The sequence below is a fragment of the Protopterus annectens genome, chromosome 1.part1 (genome assembly GCF_019279795.1).
Source record: "Protopterus annectens isolate FY-2018-M chromosome 1.part1, PAN1.0, whole genome shotgun sequence".
In the NCBI taxonomy this organism is placed as follows: Eukaryota; Metazoa; Chordata; order Ceratodontiformes; family Protopteridae; genus Protopterus; species Protopterus annectens.
The window spans coordinates 795,492,750-795,509,103 of record NC_056726.1 but is presented as its reverse complement, the minus strand read 5'-3'; the positions used below and the strand labels follow the sequence as shown (position 1 = coordinate 795,509,103).

Genomic DNA, 16,354 nt, shown 5'->3' with positions numbered 1-16,354 from the left:
AGACATATGAGGGACCCCAAAACAGGAGGGGAAAAAGGGAAGATCTCTCCAACTCTGTCATCCCATAGTCGAGAAGTTCACCAAAAAAGGTGGGGATCGGAGAAATGGGGTAGGTTGAACCAGACAGAAAGAGACAACACGGATCTATCATTATGGTAAGGACATAACTTTCATATCTGATGTAGTCTTTTCTATCTGGATTCAATCTGTTGAACAAAATTGCCAGCCACTTAAAATCCCAGGGAGGTCTCAAGGAAGGATATTGCATAATACAGGCAATTCTTCAGGACCACTGAAAGTGCTTTCTGGGGAAACCTCTACAAATCCCGATTTTTGCAGACCAGCCCTGCTGCATGGATATTGCCCATTGTGGTTACCCCTATGCCATAGGTTGAATTCTCAGAAGAAGTATCCGAGAACAACTGCAGTGCTTTCCTAAAAAAAGAAATGTTTTCCTCCTTTTAGTTTTAAGAGAACATCCGTTGAAGGGCAGCAAAATGTACTACCATGGCATACAGTGTCTACTCCTCTACTCCTCCTGCTCACTTTAGGGCAATGTGTCCTTAATCCTGAGCCCAGAAAAAGAGCAGCTGTCAAAGGAGGCATTAGTAAAGGATGCCTTGAAGCAGTCTACAAAGTTACAGAACATCATCTAAGCATGGCAATGCATGGCAATGGTGCCAGTGGCTCAGGACGTGCCATCAGCTGCATTAGTCAGCAGATGTGTGGACACTTTAGCAATGGACTATAAAGTAGATATCTAAGTCTCCAAGGTCTTCTGAGACTCCAGAATCTGTGGAGTCTTTATTATCCCTAAAACCTCTTAGATGATGTCCCAGTGAAGTGTGGTCAAGTGGGCTAAGTAATTCAATGCCCAAAGTGCAAAAGTAGCTGAGGTGGAAGAACGCTTCCCCAATTGGTCCAACACCCAAGATTCCCTATTCAGGAGATAAACTAAGGAGCTTTCTTATGAGATCTTCTGAGATCTCCTTTTTAGTGGCTGCTGCCATCACAATAGCATCCACAGCCAGGCCCTTATTCCAGTGTTGGTGGTCTTTAGGGGAGGAAGAATCTTATCTGGCTTCTTGGAAATCAGGCCCACCCCAAAAGCCTCCAAAAAATCCAACTCCTCAGGAGATGGGACTTTTGCAGCCCATGCCCCACACTGTTGAAGCAGCTCCAAAAGGTCACCAAAACAGAAGTCTTTGGGGGGGATTTTGGGGATCCCTCTCCTTCTTCTAAGTATTCCTCCTGGGAGTCTAGGTGCTTCCTCTTGCACTAACTCTTGCCTGAAACCTCCCACCCTGGGGAATCTGGGGGGGGGGGCAGCAGAGTATGAAGGTGTAAAGAATGGGCAGACTGGAGACCTTCTGGGGTGATTTGTCCCAGAACAGGTTGAATAGTGTCCACAGTGGCAGATGTTGAAGAGAGGGGGACACCGTCTGAACCTGACCACTTCTTTTCATGATGGGAGAACATCCTTTCCACAATGTGAAAGGCAGAGGCCAGTGCAGGCCTACCAGAGTTGGCGAACCTAGGATGCGAATACCCTGAGGACACATCAGACCAAGTGTGCATTCCAGCTTGCCCTGATATCGAGGTCAGAGCCAAACTATACAGAGCAGAAACTCTGAGTGGAAGGGATGACCCCAAAATAGGGATCAAAAAGAAAAATGGCTTGAAAAACTCAAAACCAAACTTTATTAAAACAGAAAATTGCAGGGGAATCAAAACTGAATCCATGGCCATCTATGTTGATAAGAGTCTGCAAAAGTTAGTTATCAGACATGATTCTTATGTAAAAGTTTCTTTCGATTTCTGTCAATTTATCAAGGGCATTACTGTAAATGTTGACATGTGGTTGGTTACGGCTGCCGTTACTTCTTTATATACAGTTATTCTCAATAATGTGGGTTTAAAATGGTTGAAAGAGTGCTTCATGTGTCTGAGTGTTTTGTGTCAAATGAGATAGATTTGATAGTTAGCATCTTGGATGTTATTTTGTTGTATAATTTTTTTGAATTTGATAATGTAATTTATAAACAAATCAATGGAGTGGCAATGGGGGCAACAACGGTCCCCTGTTATGCCAATGTTTTTATGATGAGTTGGGAGAAGGATTTTAGCTATCAGTCTGAGTTTTTTAGTGATATTATTGTTTAGAAATTATTTATTGATGATTTGTTTTCTATCTGGAAGGGAACAGAAGTGGCTTTTCAGTCATTTATGCAGTGTTTGAATTCAGTGTCTGAATTTTTGAAATTTACATTTTGTTTTGACAAAAAGTCTATCAATTACCTGGACTTGACTTTGTACAAGAAAGGTAATAAGTTGAGTACAAACATTTAAAAAAAACAGTACAAAGTAACAGTTTTTTTACATTATAGCAGTATGCATAGTACTAGGTTGAAAAATAATATTGTTAGTAGTCAGTTTGATAGGGTTAATAGACTAACTGAGGAAGTCAGTTATCTTAAGGTAGAATGTGAAGCACTTAAAAAGAGGTTTTGTGACAGAGGCTACCCACCTGATATGTTAGACAGGGCTACTGATGGAGTTGTTTTGAGAAGAGAAAATGGAAAGTTAGACAGTATTGAGCAGGTGGAGTTGATTGATAATGTTAAAATGAACAATAAGGATTTTTCACTGGCCTGCACGCTCAGTAATTCTGTTGAAGAGAATAATATTAAAAAGATAATTACGAATAATTGGAAGTTTTTATTGAACTTTTAGGATATCCATAAAGTCATAGGGGAAGTTCCTGTTTTTGTTACCAAAAGGGGTAAAAAAAAACTCAAGGAGCATTTTTACAAAGAAAAAATAAGTGATTTGCATAACTGCATATCTAAGGGAATGTTTAGATGTGATAGCTGTAATTACTGTAAGTATGTTTTAGAGGGGGTCTAAAACCATGATAACAGCGAAGAATTATGAGTTGAATTTGTCAGGAAGGCTCAGTTGTAAATCAAAATATGTGGTTTATTTAATGTGTGGGCTTTGTCCTGCCTTCCATATAGGGAGGACTATTAGGTGCTTTCTTTCTAGGATTTATGAGCACCTAAGAGCTATTGATAGGCAGGATACCACTAATGCATTGACCAGGCATGTCTTTCATGTCATTTGAATGAAAAGTTTTTTTATTCTTTTTATCAATATTTCAGGTTAAAAATTATGATTTTAGGTGGGATGCTGAGGATGATCTTGACTGTAAAGAGTACTGTTGTCAAGTCAGGCTGAATGCATGTGTTTTTCCAGGTATTAATGATAGTGAGAGCTTTACAATAGTTCTGAAAAGGAAAGAATTAAAGCACTGAATTAATGGATCATGTGGCATGGGATTTTATTATTTATTCCTTGTTACTGTGGTGTTGTGACTTGGTCTGAAGAAGTTCATTTGGAATGAAAGCGCTTATCAGTTGCAATTTGTGTTTTAATAAAGTTTAGTTTTGAATTTTTTGAGCAGTTTTTCTTTTTGATATTTTGTTTTTATACGTTTGTTAACAAGCTTTTGGTTGGCCAAAATAGGGATCATTGAACCTAACCCTTCCAGCCTTGAATACCCCAGCTATAGGGTTCACTCATCTCAGATATGACCAGAGTTGAGGAAACCATGGTATGGGTTGGCATCAAAACTGGCCAAGCCAGCATATCTGATCCAAAGGGAGGTAAGGCAACTGGCTCTGACAACTAAACCACGGTAATGGAGATAAGTTTTGAGTTGAGGGCCAAAAGCAGATGGGATGAGACCTAACTGCATCTGTGTCTGTAAAAGGGACCGCGTCAGTTGTTCCAACACAGTGGGTCCTAAACTCCCAAAGTGACCAAGACAACAAAGTCAACAAAGCCACAGAAAGAGTCTTGAAAACCCATTTACTGAATGGGGTTCCAAACCGGAAAAGCTCAGATCTAGGGTGGAGATAGGAAAGACTTCGATGAGGACACCCATGGGATGGATGGAGAAAAGGGGTAAAATGTTCAGCCTGATGTAGCACCCTTCGAAAGGAAGGGGCTCAGAACACTGAAGGCAGAAGATGAAGCCTTCCCTGCAACCAGGTGTGAAGGAGACCAGCTCCAAGGGGTTAGAGCCAACCACGCAGCCAAAACTGTCTGGGAAGCCGAGGACCTTAGGACCTTCAGCTTCGACAGAGCAGATGAAGCTAAATGGGAAACCAAGGAATTTCAGTCCCACTTGACAGCCTTAGGGTCCTTAAAACTTCGATGATCCCAATCCAATTTATCCCCCTTGATGGAAGAAGCAGAATAGGATTCACCAGCTGGCAGAAGTTCTTGGAGAACCAGCTTGGCTCTCCTCTCATTAATGGTATGTGAGCTGAATGCCTCACAAATTGAGCATGGGACATACAAATTGGCAGCTCCTAAACAATAAACACACAAAGCATGTGCATCGTGAGAGGGAAGCTTATGCCCACAGTCCAAACACCTTTTAAAACCCTTCTCCATATCAAAAAACCACAACAACAATACCAGAGAAACAAATCACTCACAACATACACCTACCTACCTACCTACCTACCCTAAAGCTACTAATGGAAACAAAAACAAAACAGCTCTAATATACAGCACACACAGTACAGTTAAGAGCACAAGGGTGGGAAAACCCAATCGGTCCCTACTTAAAAACCTAACAACCCTAACCCACTACCTAAACAACACCACACACTACACTAAAAAAAGTTACACACTAATCAACGGGGTAGAGGACAAAAAAACTCAGCTAAATGGTAGAAAAAGGATACATGCAATCTGGAGCAGTTGACCATGCTGCTATCCAGGAATGGCAGAAAACAACATTTGAGGTAGTCCTGAGGATTGAGGGATTGTGGGTAGAGGAGATGGAGCTCAATGGGCTATGGAATGTAGCCAGCCTCAGAGGATTTGAGTTGGATCCAATAACTCACAGGTTGAATCCAGATGGAAAAGACAACATCAGATCAATTGTTAAGCACCCTTCTAAGTGTTGTTAAGGTTGGGTCTAGCTCCATAGGGGTGTTGAACCAGGATGGAATTTGACTGGTCTTTTATCTGCATAATCACAATGCTCTATGCACTACAAATATGTTATATACCAAGACATTTAAAAAGATGAATAGTTTAATATAAACCTTCAGTGACTCAATATTCAAAATGAAACAGCTTTGATGAAAACACTTACTGGGCAGTTCTTTCTTCTTCTAAATGCTTATGTTCCTCAATAGCTTTAGCCAAAAGCTCTTTATCAGCGGCAAGTTCATCCTGTTTCTTTGCATTTCTATCCACTGCAAAAATAAGATAAGATAAACATGGCTAGAATACAAAAAGCAGATATGTTGTGAAACTTATGAATGATCCCATCGTTTACAGCTAGCATTTTAAAATTCTTTTTGATGAAAAATCACTTTATATAGTTAACATCATACTATTTAAGCTTTTTTTGTTAAGATTATCATTAATGGAATCCTCCTTTAATACTATATCCATCTGTTAAAATGCCAGTCCTTCAAAAAAGCCCAAAATAATCACAGCCTAACTAATCTTTGTCTATTAATCATTAAAATTTGTACCGGAAGATAATGCTTAAATGTTATTTGTAAAGTACTAACACATCTAAGAAAGCAGCTTTTTATTATTTTATTTTATTGTATTGTATTTTTCTTAGCAGAAAGGGGGAGCAGTATTCAGCCACATGAGAGGAAGGAATAGGGGTAGAAAGAGTAAGGCATTTACCCAGCTTTACCATGAGATGATTGAGGTATTTACCCAGCCCTTACAACTTTATCATCAGATGATTGAGGTATTTACCCAGCCTTTACAACTTTACCATGAGATGAGTATCAAGTGAGAAAAAAACACCTGAAAACTCATACTGAATAGAAGGGCCATCTGCTATCTTTAGTCCATTAGAATGCAAGCCTAATAAGAAACATCCTCATTAATTCTCATAAACAACCAAATCATGTTCTCATGCAGCTTACCATTTGGCTTAGTAATGCAGCACCAGTCTTTTATTACAGTTCAACTTTGTCACAAGCTTTCTGCCATAATGTTAATGAAGAGATTTTTTTTTAAACCTCAGGTCTTAATTAAGCACTTTAAAATGGGCAAAATAATCATAACTGCTCTTCTGACGTCTGTTTTAGATGACAATGAGCCCAATTTTGTTCAAAAAGGTATGAGATTAACAAAGTAACATCATCCTTAATACCCACCCCAAATCAATCTAATTTTGTGCAACCCATTAAAATATGAAGCAGATCAGAAAAAGAAACACGCATATACTAGTGTTGGAAAATATTTTATCCTGGACATCCCAAACAATAAACCTTGAAACAATAATCTTAGAAGATGTAAATATAGATTGGCAAACCATAGCTTCCGAGTCCCCCACAAATAGTATAAATCTGTATGATTTTTCTCGGCTTATCAATGTTCCAACAAGATACAGCAAAGATCTTCCAGCCAATCCACCTTAGACTGGATTCTAGTATCCCACCCTGCTAATTACCCCTCTTCTGGTACACTGCCTAGCTCCCTGAGCAATCATTTGCCAGCTTACTCCCTTAGAACAAACTCCCAACAACTAAGAGTGCACACTATTAAATCAGTTAGGAACTCAATTAATTTTTGTCAGCATAAATTCAACAATCTCCTACAGGAAATAGACTGGACACCCCTTAAACAGCTACCCCATAATGATGCTGCACTATACTTTAATAACACCTTCCTTCACATACTTAATACACGAGCTCCCATTCGTATGAAAAGAATCAAAAATAATTCAGCACCATGGCTGTCTAAGGAATGTAAACACCTGATGAAGCAAAGGGATGTAGCCTGGTGAACTGGAAAACAAAACAAAAATGAACAAAATCATGTTAATTTCAAAACACTACTTGACAAAGTGACAAAACTAATCAACAGAGATAAGAAGTCATATTATTCCCAGCTTCAGTTCCAGCATAAAATCAACCCCAGTAAATTTTGGCACTCCATATCTTCCCTACATAACCCTGGGAGAAATGGAGAGCACACCCTATCACCTGATACCCCTCCATCACAAATAGCCGAAAACTTTAACAAGCACTTCATAAAATCAATTTCAGACCTACTAACACCCATAATGCTGGACACCCCCCCCCCCCACCTTTCAAACTATTCATACACCGACCCCAGGCCATCAACTACTTCTAACCCCCACACTCAACAAAATGTCATACAAACCCCATTCTCATTTCAGCCCATAACCACTGACACCATTAAGAAACTGTTACAAAAATTAAAACCCTGCTCTAACTCAGCTGACAATCTCCCCCCATACTACCTCAAACTGGCTGCTAACTACCCAATCAGTCACCTACCCAATCAGTATCCTTATAAATAGGTCTTTATCTGAATCAGAAGTACCTACCACATAGAAACAATCTTACATCACCCCCATCCACAAAGGAGGCAACTCTTTTGATCCATCCAACTTCCATGCTATATCCATCTTGTCACTCATAAACAAAATTCCTCAAGAGAGGTATCCATCAGCAGGTAATGCAATATCTATTGCAAAACAATCTTTTAAACAAAATCCAACATGGCTTCCGACCCAGTCACAGCACAGCTACAGCCCTCAGCCCTATTATCCTTTACAGACACCGTGAACTAAGCCAGAGATGCAGGATGCTATACATCCTCAGTATTCCTTGATCTCTCAAAGGCCTTTGACACAGTTTCTCACCCATTACTTTTGAACACACTGTCTGACTTAGGCTTCTCACATAACACAGTAAAATGATTTCAGAGCTACTTCAAGGATCATAAACAAGCAGTGAAACGGTCCATCCAACAAACTTTCCCCCTTTCTCCACAACCCTACTAGAGTCCCCCAAGCCTCCATCATATGACCCCTACTCTTCACCAATTTCACAAACAACCTTCACAATGCCTCTCACCCTGGGACCCTCATTCAGTATGCTGATGATTCCACCATAATCTGCACTGCTCAATCGCTACCAGAACTACTCTCAAAAACTCAACAGTCCTTTACAGCAGTTGAATCCTGGCTAAGAAATGCCCAACTCTTTCTTAATCCTAAGAAGTCAAAACTAGTACTCTTTAATCCCAAAAACACCTCCCTTGTCACTGATCATTTCAACATCCTTGCATCTGGCAACACTGCCATAGAAATAGTGCAGGAAACCAAACTTCTAGGTGTTATCATTGACAATAAACTTACATTTGACCCCCATATACAGCAAAATATAAAGAAAACGCATCAAAAACTGGGACTCATATAAAAACAAACATTTTTTACTGCAGCAACCAAAACTACCCTTGCAAAAACATTTTTACTTCCCTTTCTTCTTTATGGTGCCCCTATCTTAACTAACTTAAAAAATTCTACCCTAAGCAAGTTGGAACAGTGCTACAACAAAGTTGCAAAGTTTGCCAGAAACTCTAAATATCACACACACACTACTGTAAACCACTCTTAGAATTAAACTGGCTTGAACTACCTAACTGACTTGCCTTTATTCAGTTATCCACCTTGCATAACAAGAAGTTATGTACTCACCATAACGTTCGATGTATGTAGTCCATCTCACCTTACATTCTTACCCGTGGGTTCAGAGCCGAACCTCGGCTCCGACTCGGCCATGCTCTAGCTCGAAGTCTTCAATTGGCTCATGGCTAAGAGGTATCCCACCATGCAACAGATCTATTCCCCAGATCTTGTTTGCTGCAAGCGCGCACACACACACACACACACACACACACTGAGAACAACCCCAACAGAAAGGACTACTGACACCTAGAGACTATACCTCCAGCTCCTCCAGGAGGGGGTAGGAGGGAGGGTTAGTAAGAATTTAAGGCGAGATGGACTACATACATCGAACGTTGTGGTGAGTACATAACTTCTTGATGTTATGTAGTCCAGTCTTGCCTTCATTCTTACCCGTGGAACAGCGTCCCTAGCACCTTGATCTTGGGTGGCTCAGTGAAAAATACTCTTCAGCACTGTGGAACCAAAGAAAGATCTGCCTCTAGAGACCAGATCTAATTTGTAGTGACTAATAAAGGTAAGAGGTGAAGCCCATGTTGCTGCAGCACAAATATCATCCATAGACATCCTAGCCTGAAACAAAGTTGAGGTAGCCACAGATTGTGTAGAATAAGCCTTCACTTTAAAGGGTAATTCTTTGCCATTGGAAGCATAAATAAATGAGATGCAGTCGGAGATCCAGCGAGACAAGGTTACCTTAGAAACAGGGACCCCAAGTCTAGAGATTGAAAACGAGACAAACATTTGATCTGATTTCCTGAAATCCCTTGTCCTATGTAAATAGAAACACAATTGTCTATGAACTTCTAGCTGATGAAACTTAAATTCTGCCTTGTTGGAGAATTCAGGAAAAACACAGGCAACTCAATGGATTGGTTGATATTGACAACAGAGGCAACCTTTGGAACAAAGGAAGGACTGGTTCTTAAGGAGACCCTATCTTTGTGAAACACCAAATAAGGTGGCTTAACCGATAATGCTTGGAGAGACCCGCCAAGCTGAAGTTATGGCTACCAAGAATACTGTCTTCCATGACAAGAATTTAATGTTACATGTAGCTGCGGGCTCAAAGGGAGTTGAGGTGAGCTTCTGTATTCCAAAATTGTTATCCTATGGCATTACTGGATCAAAGACTGGAGGTCGGAGTAACAATGTCCCTTTCAGAAAAGCCCTACAAAGCCTATGAGTCATAAGGTTGGGCTCATTAGCAATGTGAAAGGTAGAAATCGCTACCAGTTGCACTTCAATGGTTGCTGCAGCTGACCCCTGACTGAACAGCTGAGAAAGAAATTCTAATATTGCCAAAATAGGCACTGTATAAGGATCAATATGTCTCTCACAGGCCCAAATAGAAAATCTCTTCCACTTACTGGAATAAATCTTCCTGGTAGAAGGCTTGTGGGAAGATGATAGAATATGGACCATTTCTGGGGAAAAATCATGAAGCCTGACTAAGGATGGAACTGGAGCAGCCAGGCTGTCAACTTGAGGGTCTGGATGGAGGGAAACTGTCCTGACATATGAGTCAGCAGATCTGGAGCTGGGTCCAGAATCCAGGACTTGTCCATTAGATAGGGTTAAAGGAAGGGAAACCAAATCTGACGAGGCCAGTGTGGGGCAATGAGGATCATTTTGCTTCCCAAAGACTGTGCTTTCTGAATGACCTTTGATATCAGAGGTAATGGTGGAAAGGCGTAGAGAAGACCGGAGGGCCAATCGTGAACCAGAGTGTCCCTGGGTGTCTCTCCCTCCAGGGGGATAAGGGTGATGTAGCTGCTGCATTTAGCATTGAGGGGGCTGGCAAACAGATCGCAGAAAGGCTGACCCCATCTGTGGAATATCTTCTCCGCAACATAATTGTTCATGGACCACTCATGAGGCATTAGGATAGCTCTGCTCAGCCTGTCAGCAATCACATTGGACTTCCCCGGTATATGCATTGCAACTAGAAAGTGTTGGGAAGACACCACCCACTGCCAAACTCGAAGTGCCTTTCTGCAAACAGGGTATGATTTGGTTCCTCCCTGTTTGTTCAGATACCATACCACTGACATGTTGTCTGAGTGGATTGCAATTGTCCCTAGAGGGAGAAAGCTCTGAAGTGCTTGCAACGCTAATAGCACTGCTCTCATCTCCAAGGCATTGATATGCAAATGGGTCTCGTGATCCTGCCACGTGCATTGGACTGTCCTGCCGAGATAATGCTCCCCCCCCCCCATCCGATCTGGGAGGCATCCGTGGTCACCGTGGCAACTGGAGAAGATGGAACAAAAGACTTGCCCACGTTGAGATTACTGGCCTGAAGCCACCAGCGTAGATCCTGCTTGCTCGTGTCCATAATCAGAATAGAATGGGAGAGTGAAAGATGCTTTAGTGACCACTGGGCGAAAAGCAGCCACTGAAGAACCCTCATGTGTAGTCTGGCAAGGGGAACTAGCATGATCGTGGTAGCCATGGTCCCTAATAACTTGAGGACCACTTTTGCCTTGACTTTCCTCAATGGTAGTAAGACGTAGACCTGTTGTTGTAGAGCCTGAATTCTCTCTTCTGGTAAGAAGGCCCTCAACAGCACTGTATCTAGTTTGGTGCTAATAAAAGTGACACGCGAAGGCAACAAGGCAGATTTTTTCCAATTTAGAGTCATTCCTAACCTTTGGCACAGTGTAATGAAGGCATCCCTGGTCTGTAACAGTAGATGCCTGGTGGTGACAGAAAGGAGCCAGTCGTCCAGGTACGGAAACACTTGGAATCCCTGACATCTCAAGTGAGCCGTTACCACTGCCATGCATTTGGTGAACACCCTGGGAGCTGTGGTGAGACCAAAGGGCAGAGCGCAAAACTGAAAATGACTGGCTCCCAGCTGGAAGTGTAGATGACTTCTCGATGCCCTGTCCATCGTGATATGGTAGTAAGCATCTTTAAGGTCGATGGAGCACATCCACACATCTTTCCCTAACAGAGGCAGTATTGACTGTAAGGTGACCATGTGGAACTTGGACTTTTGTAAATGAAGGTTCAATCGGCTGAGATCCAAGATCGGTCTTGGGTCCCCTGTTCTTTCTGGCACCAAAAAGAATCTGGAGTAAGTCCCTAATCCTACTTGGTCTGCAGGGACAGGCTGGATGGCTCTCTTTGAAAGCAACTTTTTTATTTCTAAAGTTGCGGAATCCCTGTGACTGGGTAGAACATCTGGGATTCTCTTGGTTGGCAGGGGGAGGAGAAGAGAAGGAAATATGATAAGCTCTGGAAATTATCTTTAGTACCCACTCATCTTGGGTGATGTCTTGCCAGGCTTCTGGGAATAAAGAAATGCGACCCTCAACTGGCTCTAGAGATGCACACTTGGGCCTCACTTCAGGAGTGCTGGTAGGGAGAACCACAAAAGGAATCACGGTCCCCCTGGTTACACAAGCCTCCTCTGCCTCTAGGGTGGCATCTACCTGAATTTTCACCCCCCTCCCCTGCCTCTGGAGGGGGAATCACTTTGTGCTTCCTGAAAAAACTTCTGTGACTTCCTGAACCACATTTGTCCACCCTTCTGACCCTTGGGGTAAGGTCTAGAAGGCATGGAAAAATGGACTCCCACGGCAGACAGGGTTTTTCCTTCCTGCTCGCACCTAGTGAGAGTGTCCTTCACCTTGGTTCCGAACAATGATGAACTGTCAAAGGGGGTGTTGGTGAACGTAGACTTGAAGGCCTCTGCAAAATTGCACAGGTGCATCCAGGAGTGTCTCCTAAGAGAGACTCCGGAGCCCACTGCCCTACTTGCTCCATCGGCTGCGTATGAGATCAGCCTCATGGAGGAGTTGGTAAGGGAATTTAGCATAGACATCTGTGCATTGACCTTCTGTGCCACGGCATCAGGAATGTTACCCTGTAGAGAATCTCCTCTTTTAGGAGATCTCTCTGGAGCCTTGTAAAATTCATCAAGTAGTTCAGCTACCGCAGTGTAAAAGTCGCTGAGGTAAACACATGCTTCCCATACCTGTCCATAGCCCGGGACTCCTTGTTAGGTGGATGGATGGTAGACGAAGTTTCAGCAAGTTCCTTCTTGTGGCTGCTGCCACCACCATGGCGTCTACTGGAACACCTTTTGTTAGATATTCCTCGTCAGTGGGAGTGGACAAAAACTTATTGGGTCTCTTAGGGACCGGATCCACAGTGTCAGGAGTTTCCCACACCTTTTGACAGACAAGATCTAGTAGCTCATCGAAAGGGGGAGAAACCCAAGAAGTGGAGGGTTGAGACCTGAAAGCCTACAGGAACACCGTCTCCTCATCAGAAGGGGATTTGGAGGGCCAGCTGCCTCTCTGCTTCAAGATCGCAAGGATATCTGAAAAAGAGATATCTTTAGAAGACGACTTGGGGGACCCCTCTGACTCCTCGAGGCCGGTGTCCAACGTGAGAGACTCATCCAGGGAGTCGAGGTGTTTCCTCTTACACAATCTCTTTCTGGTGGGCTCCTCAGGAAAAAACTCTGGGGGGACATCAGAAAGATGGGGACCACTCATGGACGTATCCTGAGGCTTTGGGTCTCTGCTGTCCAGGGATACAGGGTGATCTGAAACTGACACTGGTGCCAGAGGGGGCAGAGTATCGGAGCCGTAGGATGCAGCCGATGACCTGGCCAGCATGCTCCTCATAACCTCGAAGGCTGATCCCCCGGATCCAAAGGCCAACTAACTGTAGAGGATACAGTAGTAGCCCTCGGCACCGAGGAGATGAGGTCCGAATCAGATGTCGGGTCCAAGCTCACTCGAGCCGAAGCACCAAGACGAAGGCTTGGAACCGATGAAGATCGATCAGAGCCCTCCCCTTTGGATCTGACCGGAGAACTGTGGACCTTCGACTCCGTGGACACAGCCAATGGGGTCAGAGCAGAAATCGGAACCGAGAGGCCAGGCAAGGCTACTGGAACCAACCTAACAGCACCTGACGGAACTAACAACTCTGGCTCTGAAGGCCAAGAAAGGCTCGGAGGAGGAACAACAAAGGATGAAGAGGCCATAGGCTCCGGAGCTGACTGGGTCAGAGCTGAAATCAATTTGGCCAACACCAATGACTGATGCAGCTTCTTCACCACTCTATCAACATCCTAATCGGAAAGGGTCCTCGAGGATCTGGAGGATATAAATGGAGATCTGGATCTCCCTACAGAAGGGAACTTGCTTGAAGGATAAACCGGTCGAATAACTGGAGACCGGCTCCAAACCAAAATATCCATGACCGGCTCCAAAAGGCTGGGAGCCAATACGGATTTGGTGAAGACTCTACCTTCTGTCGGCACCAAAGGCAATGAAACCAAAGAAAGAGAAGCTGTTCTAGCATCTTTCTCTGGTGGCTCCGAAGAAACAGATGGAGCCGGAGAGCACTTTTTGGCTGGAGAGGATAAGGCACTGGAAGGCTTAGCCAAGTCTTCCTCGAAGGAGTGCTTAAACAGTCCTTTCAAAATGAGCTTGTTCTTCCTCTCCTGTAGTACACGTGGACTGAAGGAATGACAAAATAAGCAGGACTCTTGGAGGTGAATAGTCCCCAAACAGTACACGCATACGGAGTGCCCATCAGTCAAAGACATTTTTTGTTGCATTCAACACACTTTTTAAAACCCGAAGGTCTGTGTTCCTTAGAATCCTTGGACATGCTGAATAAAGGAGAACACACACAGGTACAAAGCAATATGTACATACACTGGACCCAACTAAACCCTGCATGGGAAACTAAAATCTCTAAATAATAACGGCCTAGTAACTGGCGGGAAAAAGACTACAGGGAGTACTAGGTCCTCTAACTTAAATGGGCCTACACTGGGGAAACAAAGGTAGGACAGCAACACTAGCCAGACATGACAACACTAAAAAGCTAACAGAATAGAGCACCAAACCAAAGACCACACAGAAACAATGTGGAGGACTTGGTCCTCTAACTGAAACGGGCCTAGCCCATGGGAAGAAAGGAAATGAACGGGATACCATAATGGCCAATGAAAAAGGCCACAAAAACAGCACGAGAAGCAAAACAAAGGCAGTATAATACCACTACCACACACACAGCGCTATGAAAATAGCATTTTTGAGCAACAACAAGTCAAAAGTTTATAAAAAGTTTATAAACAGTATACTTAGCCACGGCCAAAAGCGAGACCACGTCTGAGCGTAACGAGCGGCAAACGAGATCTGGGGAATAGACTTGTTGCATGATGGGATACCTCTTAGCCACGAGCCAATTGAAGACTTTGAGCTAGAGTATGGCTGAGTCGGAGCCGAGGTTCAGCTCCAAACCCACGGGTAAGAATGAAGGCGAGATAGGACTACATAACATCCTTATTTTCAAGCCTACTGCCTGCCCTGCACTAGCCAATCTAGTCACACCTTACACACCAAATCGATTCCTACAATCAGAAGACAAAAATCGCTTAACTATCTCAAAACCCACAAAAAACCTAGTCACTCTCTGTATTCATACTCTGTCTCTATACATTGGAATTCACTACCTCTAGCTACCAGGTTTATGCCTGCCCTAACCCATTTTAAAGCCTCTTTAAAAAATCATCTCAAAAATACATGGCTCTGCTCCTGCATAAAGCCTGCCTAATGCTGAGGTCTTCCTCTTCTCTCACATTTCAATCCCTCACAGACTGCAAGATCCTAAACTACTTCTAACTCCTTCTCTGCTTCTATACCATATCCTTAAGCTACTGCTCAGGCTTTATTGCTTCTATTCTTCTTAACACTCTCTTGCTATATGTCTGCATCACTAACTTTCTAGCTGCTATTTCTACATCATGTATGATGAGATTGACTATTATCGTCTGTAATGTTTTAACTGTATAGAATTGTTTACATGTGTAGTAATATATAACAACATCTTGTAGCAGTTTGTTCTTTCTGTATAGTATTTCTAATGTAATCTTTAATGTATTGGATTATACTGCATTTGTACTGTACTGTATGCAAAGCTTTTCTCCCCGGGCCTCTGCTGAAAATGGGTGCTATAGACCCAGTCAGACTACCCCGGTAAACAAATGTCAAATAATAAATAATAAATAAATATCCTTTCCAGCAAAGTATTGTGTCTACTGACTTCAATCTAGTTTTAATTGAATGAAATAATTGTTGTGCAATCTTAATCCAAAATGACCACAATCAAGGCAATCAAAACTCTAAAAAATACTACATGCACAGTCCACTGCCAGAATGCCACCTCATATACTGATTTCTCACATTTTATTCAGTAGGCATTGGAGGGAACTTGTGCTGGGTCCTTTTTGTGTTATGTTTTTATACTGCTAAAAATTTAAATAAAGCCTAGGTGAAGCCCTAGTATTCTGAAACAAGCATGCTAAGGGGTCCAAAAATCAACTTTTGTCCCAGACAGCAAGGCACCTATAATGGCAAGAAGTGACTTGCATATACTATCTTGTGCCCAAAAGAACAATTTTGGGAGACAATAAGTCTTTGATTTTCTAAACCCTACATAACCAATTTTGTAAAAATAGCTGAAAGGTCCAGAATGTTTTTTTTTTCAAATGACAGAGAGCAAATGTAGAGTACAGGTACCCAGTGATGTCAAGATGTTTATGAGGGCTGCAGTTTATGGTACACCTTGCTCCATAAAAAGCATACTGTAACTCAGAAAACTGCCTCACTGTTTAAAAGGCTATTAAAAGTGTGACATGAGTAATTAATACTGACATTACATGCTAATATTATACATGCTAATATTGTTATAAACAAACATCAAACTTTGTAAATATTTTACAGTGAAAATAACTCCCATTGGTACTGTTTGCTGGTACTTTTGATC

General features: G+C 42.5%; 1 protein-coding gene across 1 annotated transcript in view; it reads right to left on the bottom strand.

The window, feature by feature from the left end:
* Positions 1–16,354, bottom strand: part of CFAP53 (cilia and flagella associated protein 53) — a 500,763-nt gene that overhangs the window by 110,129 nt on the left and 374,280 nt on the right. Inside the window, exon 7 of the mRNA XM_044078252.1 lies at positions 5,174–5,276. Coding sequence (XP_043934187.1) covers positions 5,174–5,276 — 103 coding nt within the window. The remainder of the gene's footprint in view (positions 1–5,173; positions 5,277–16,354) is intronic.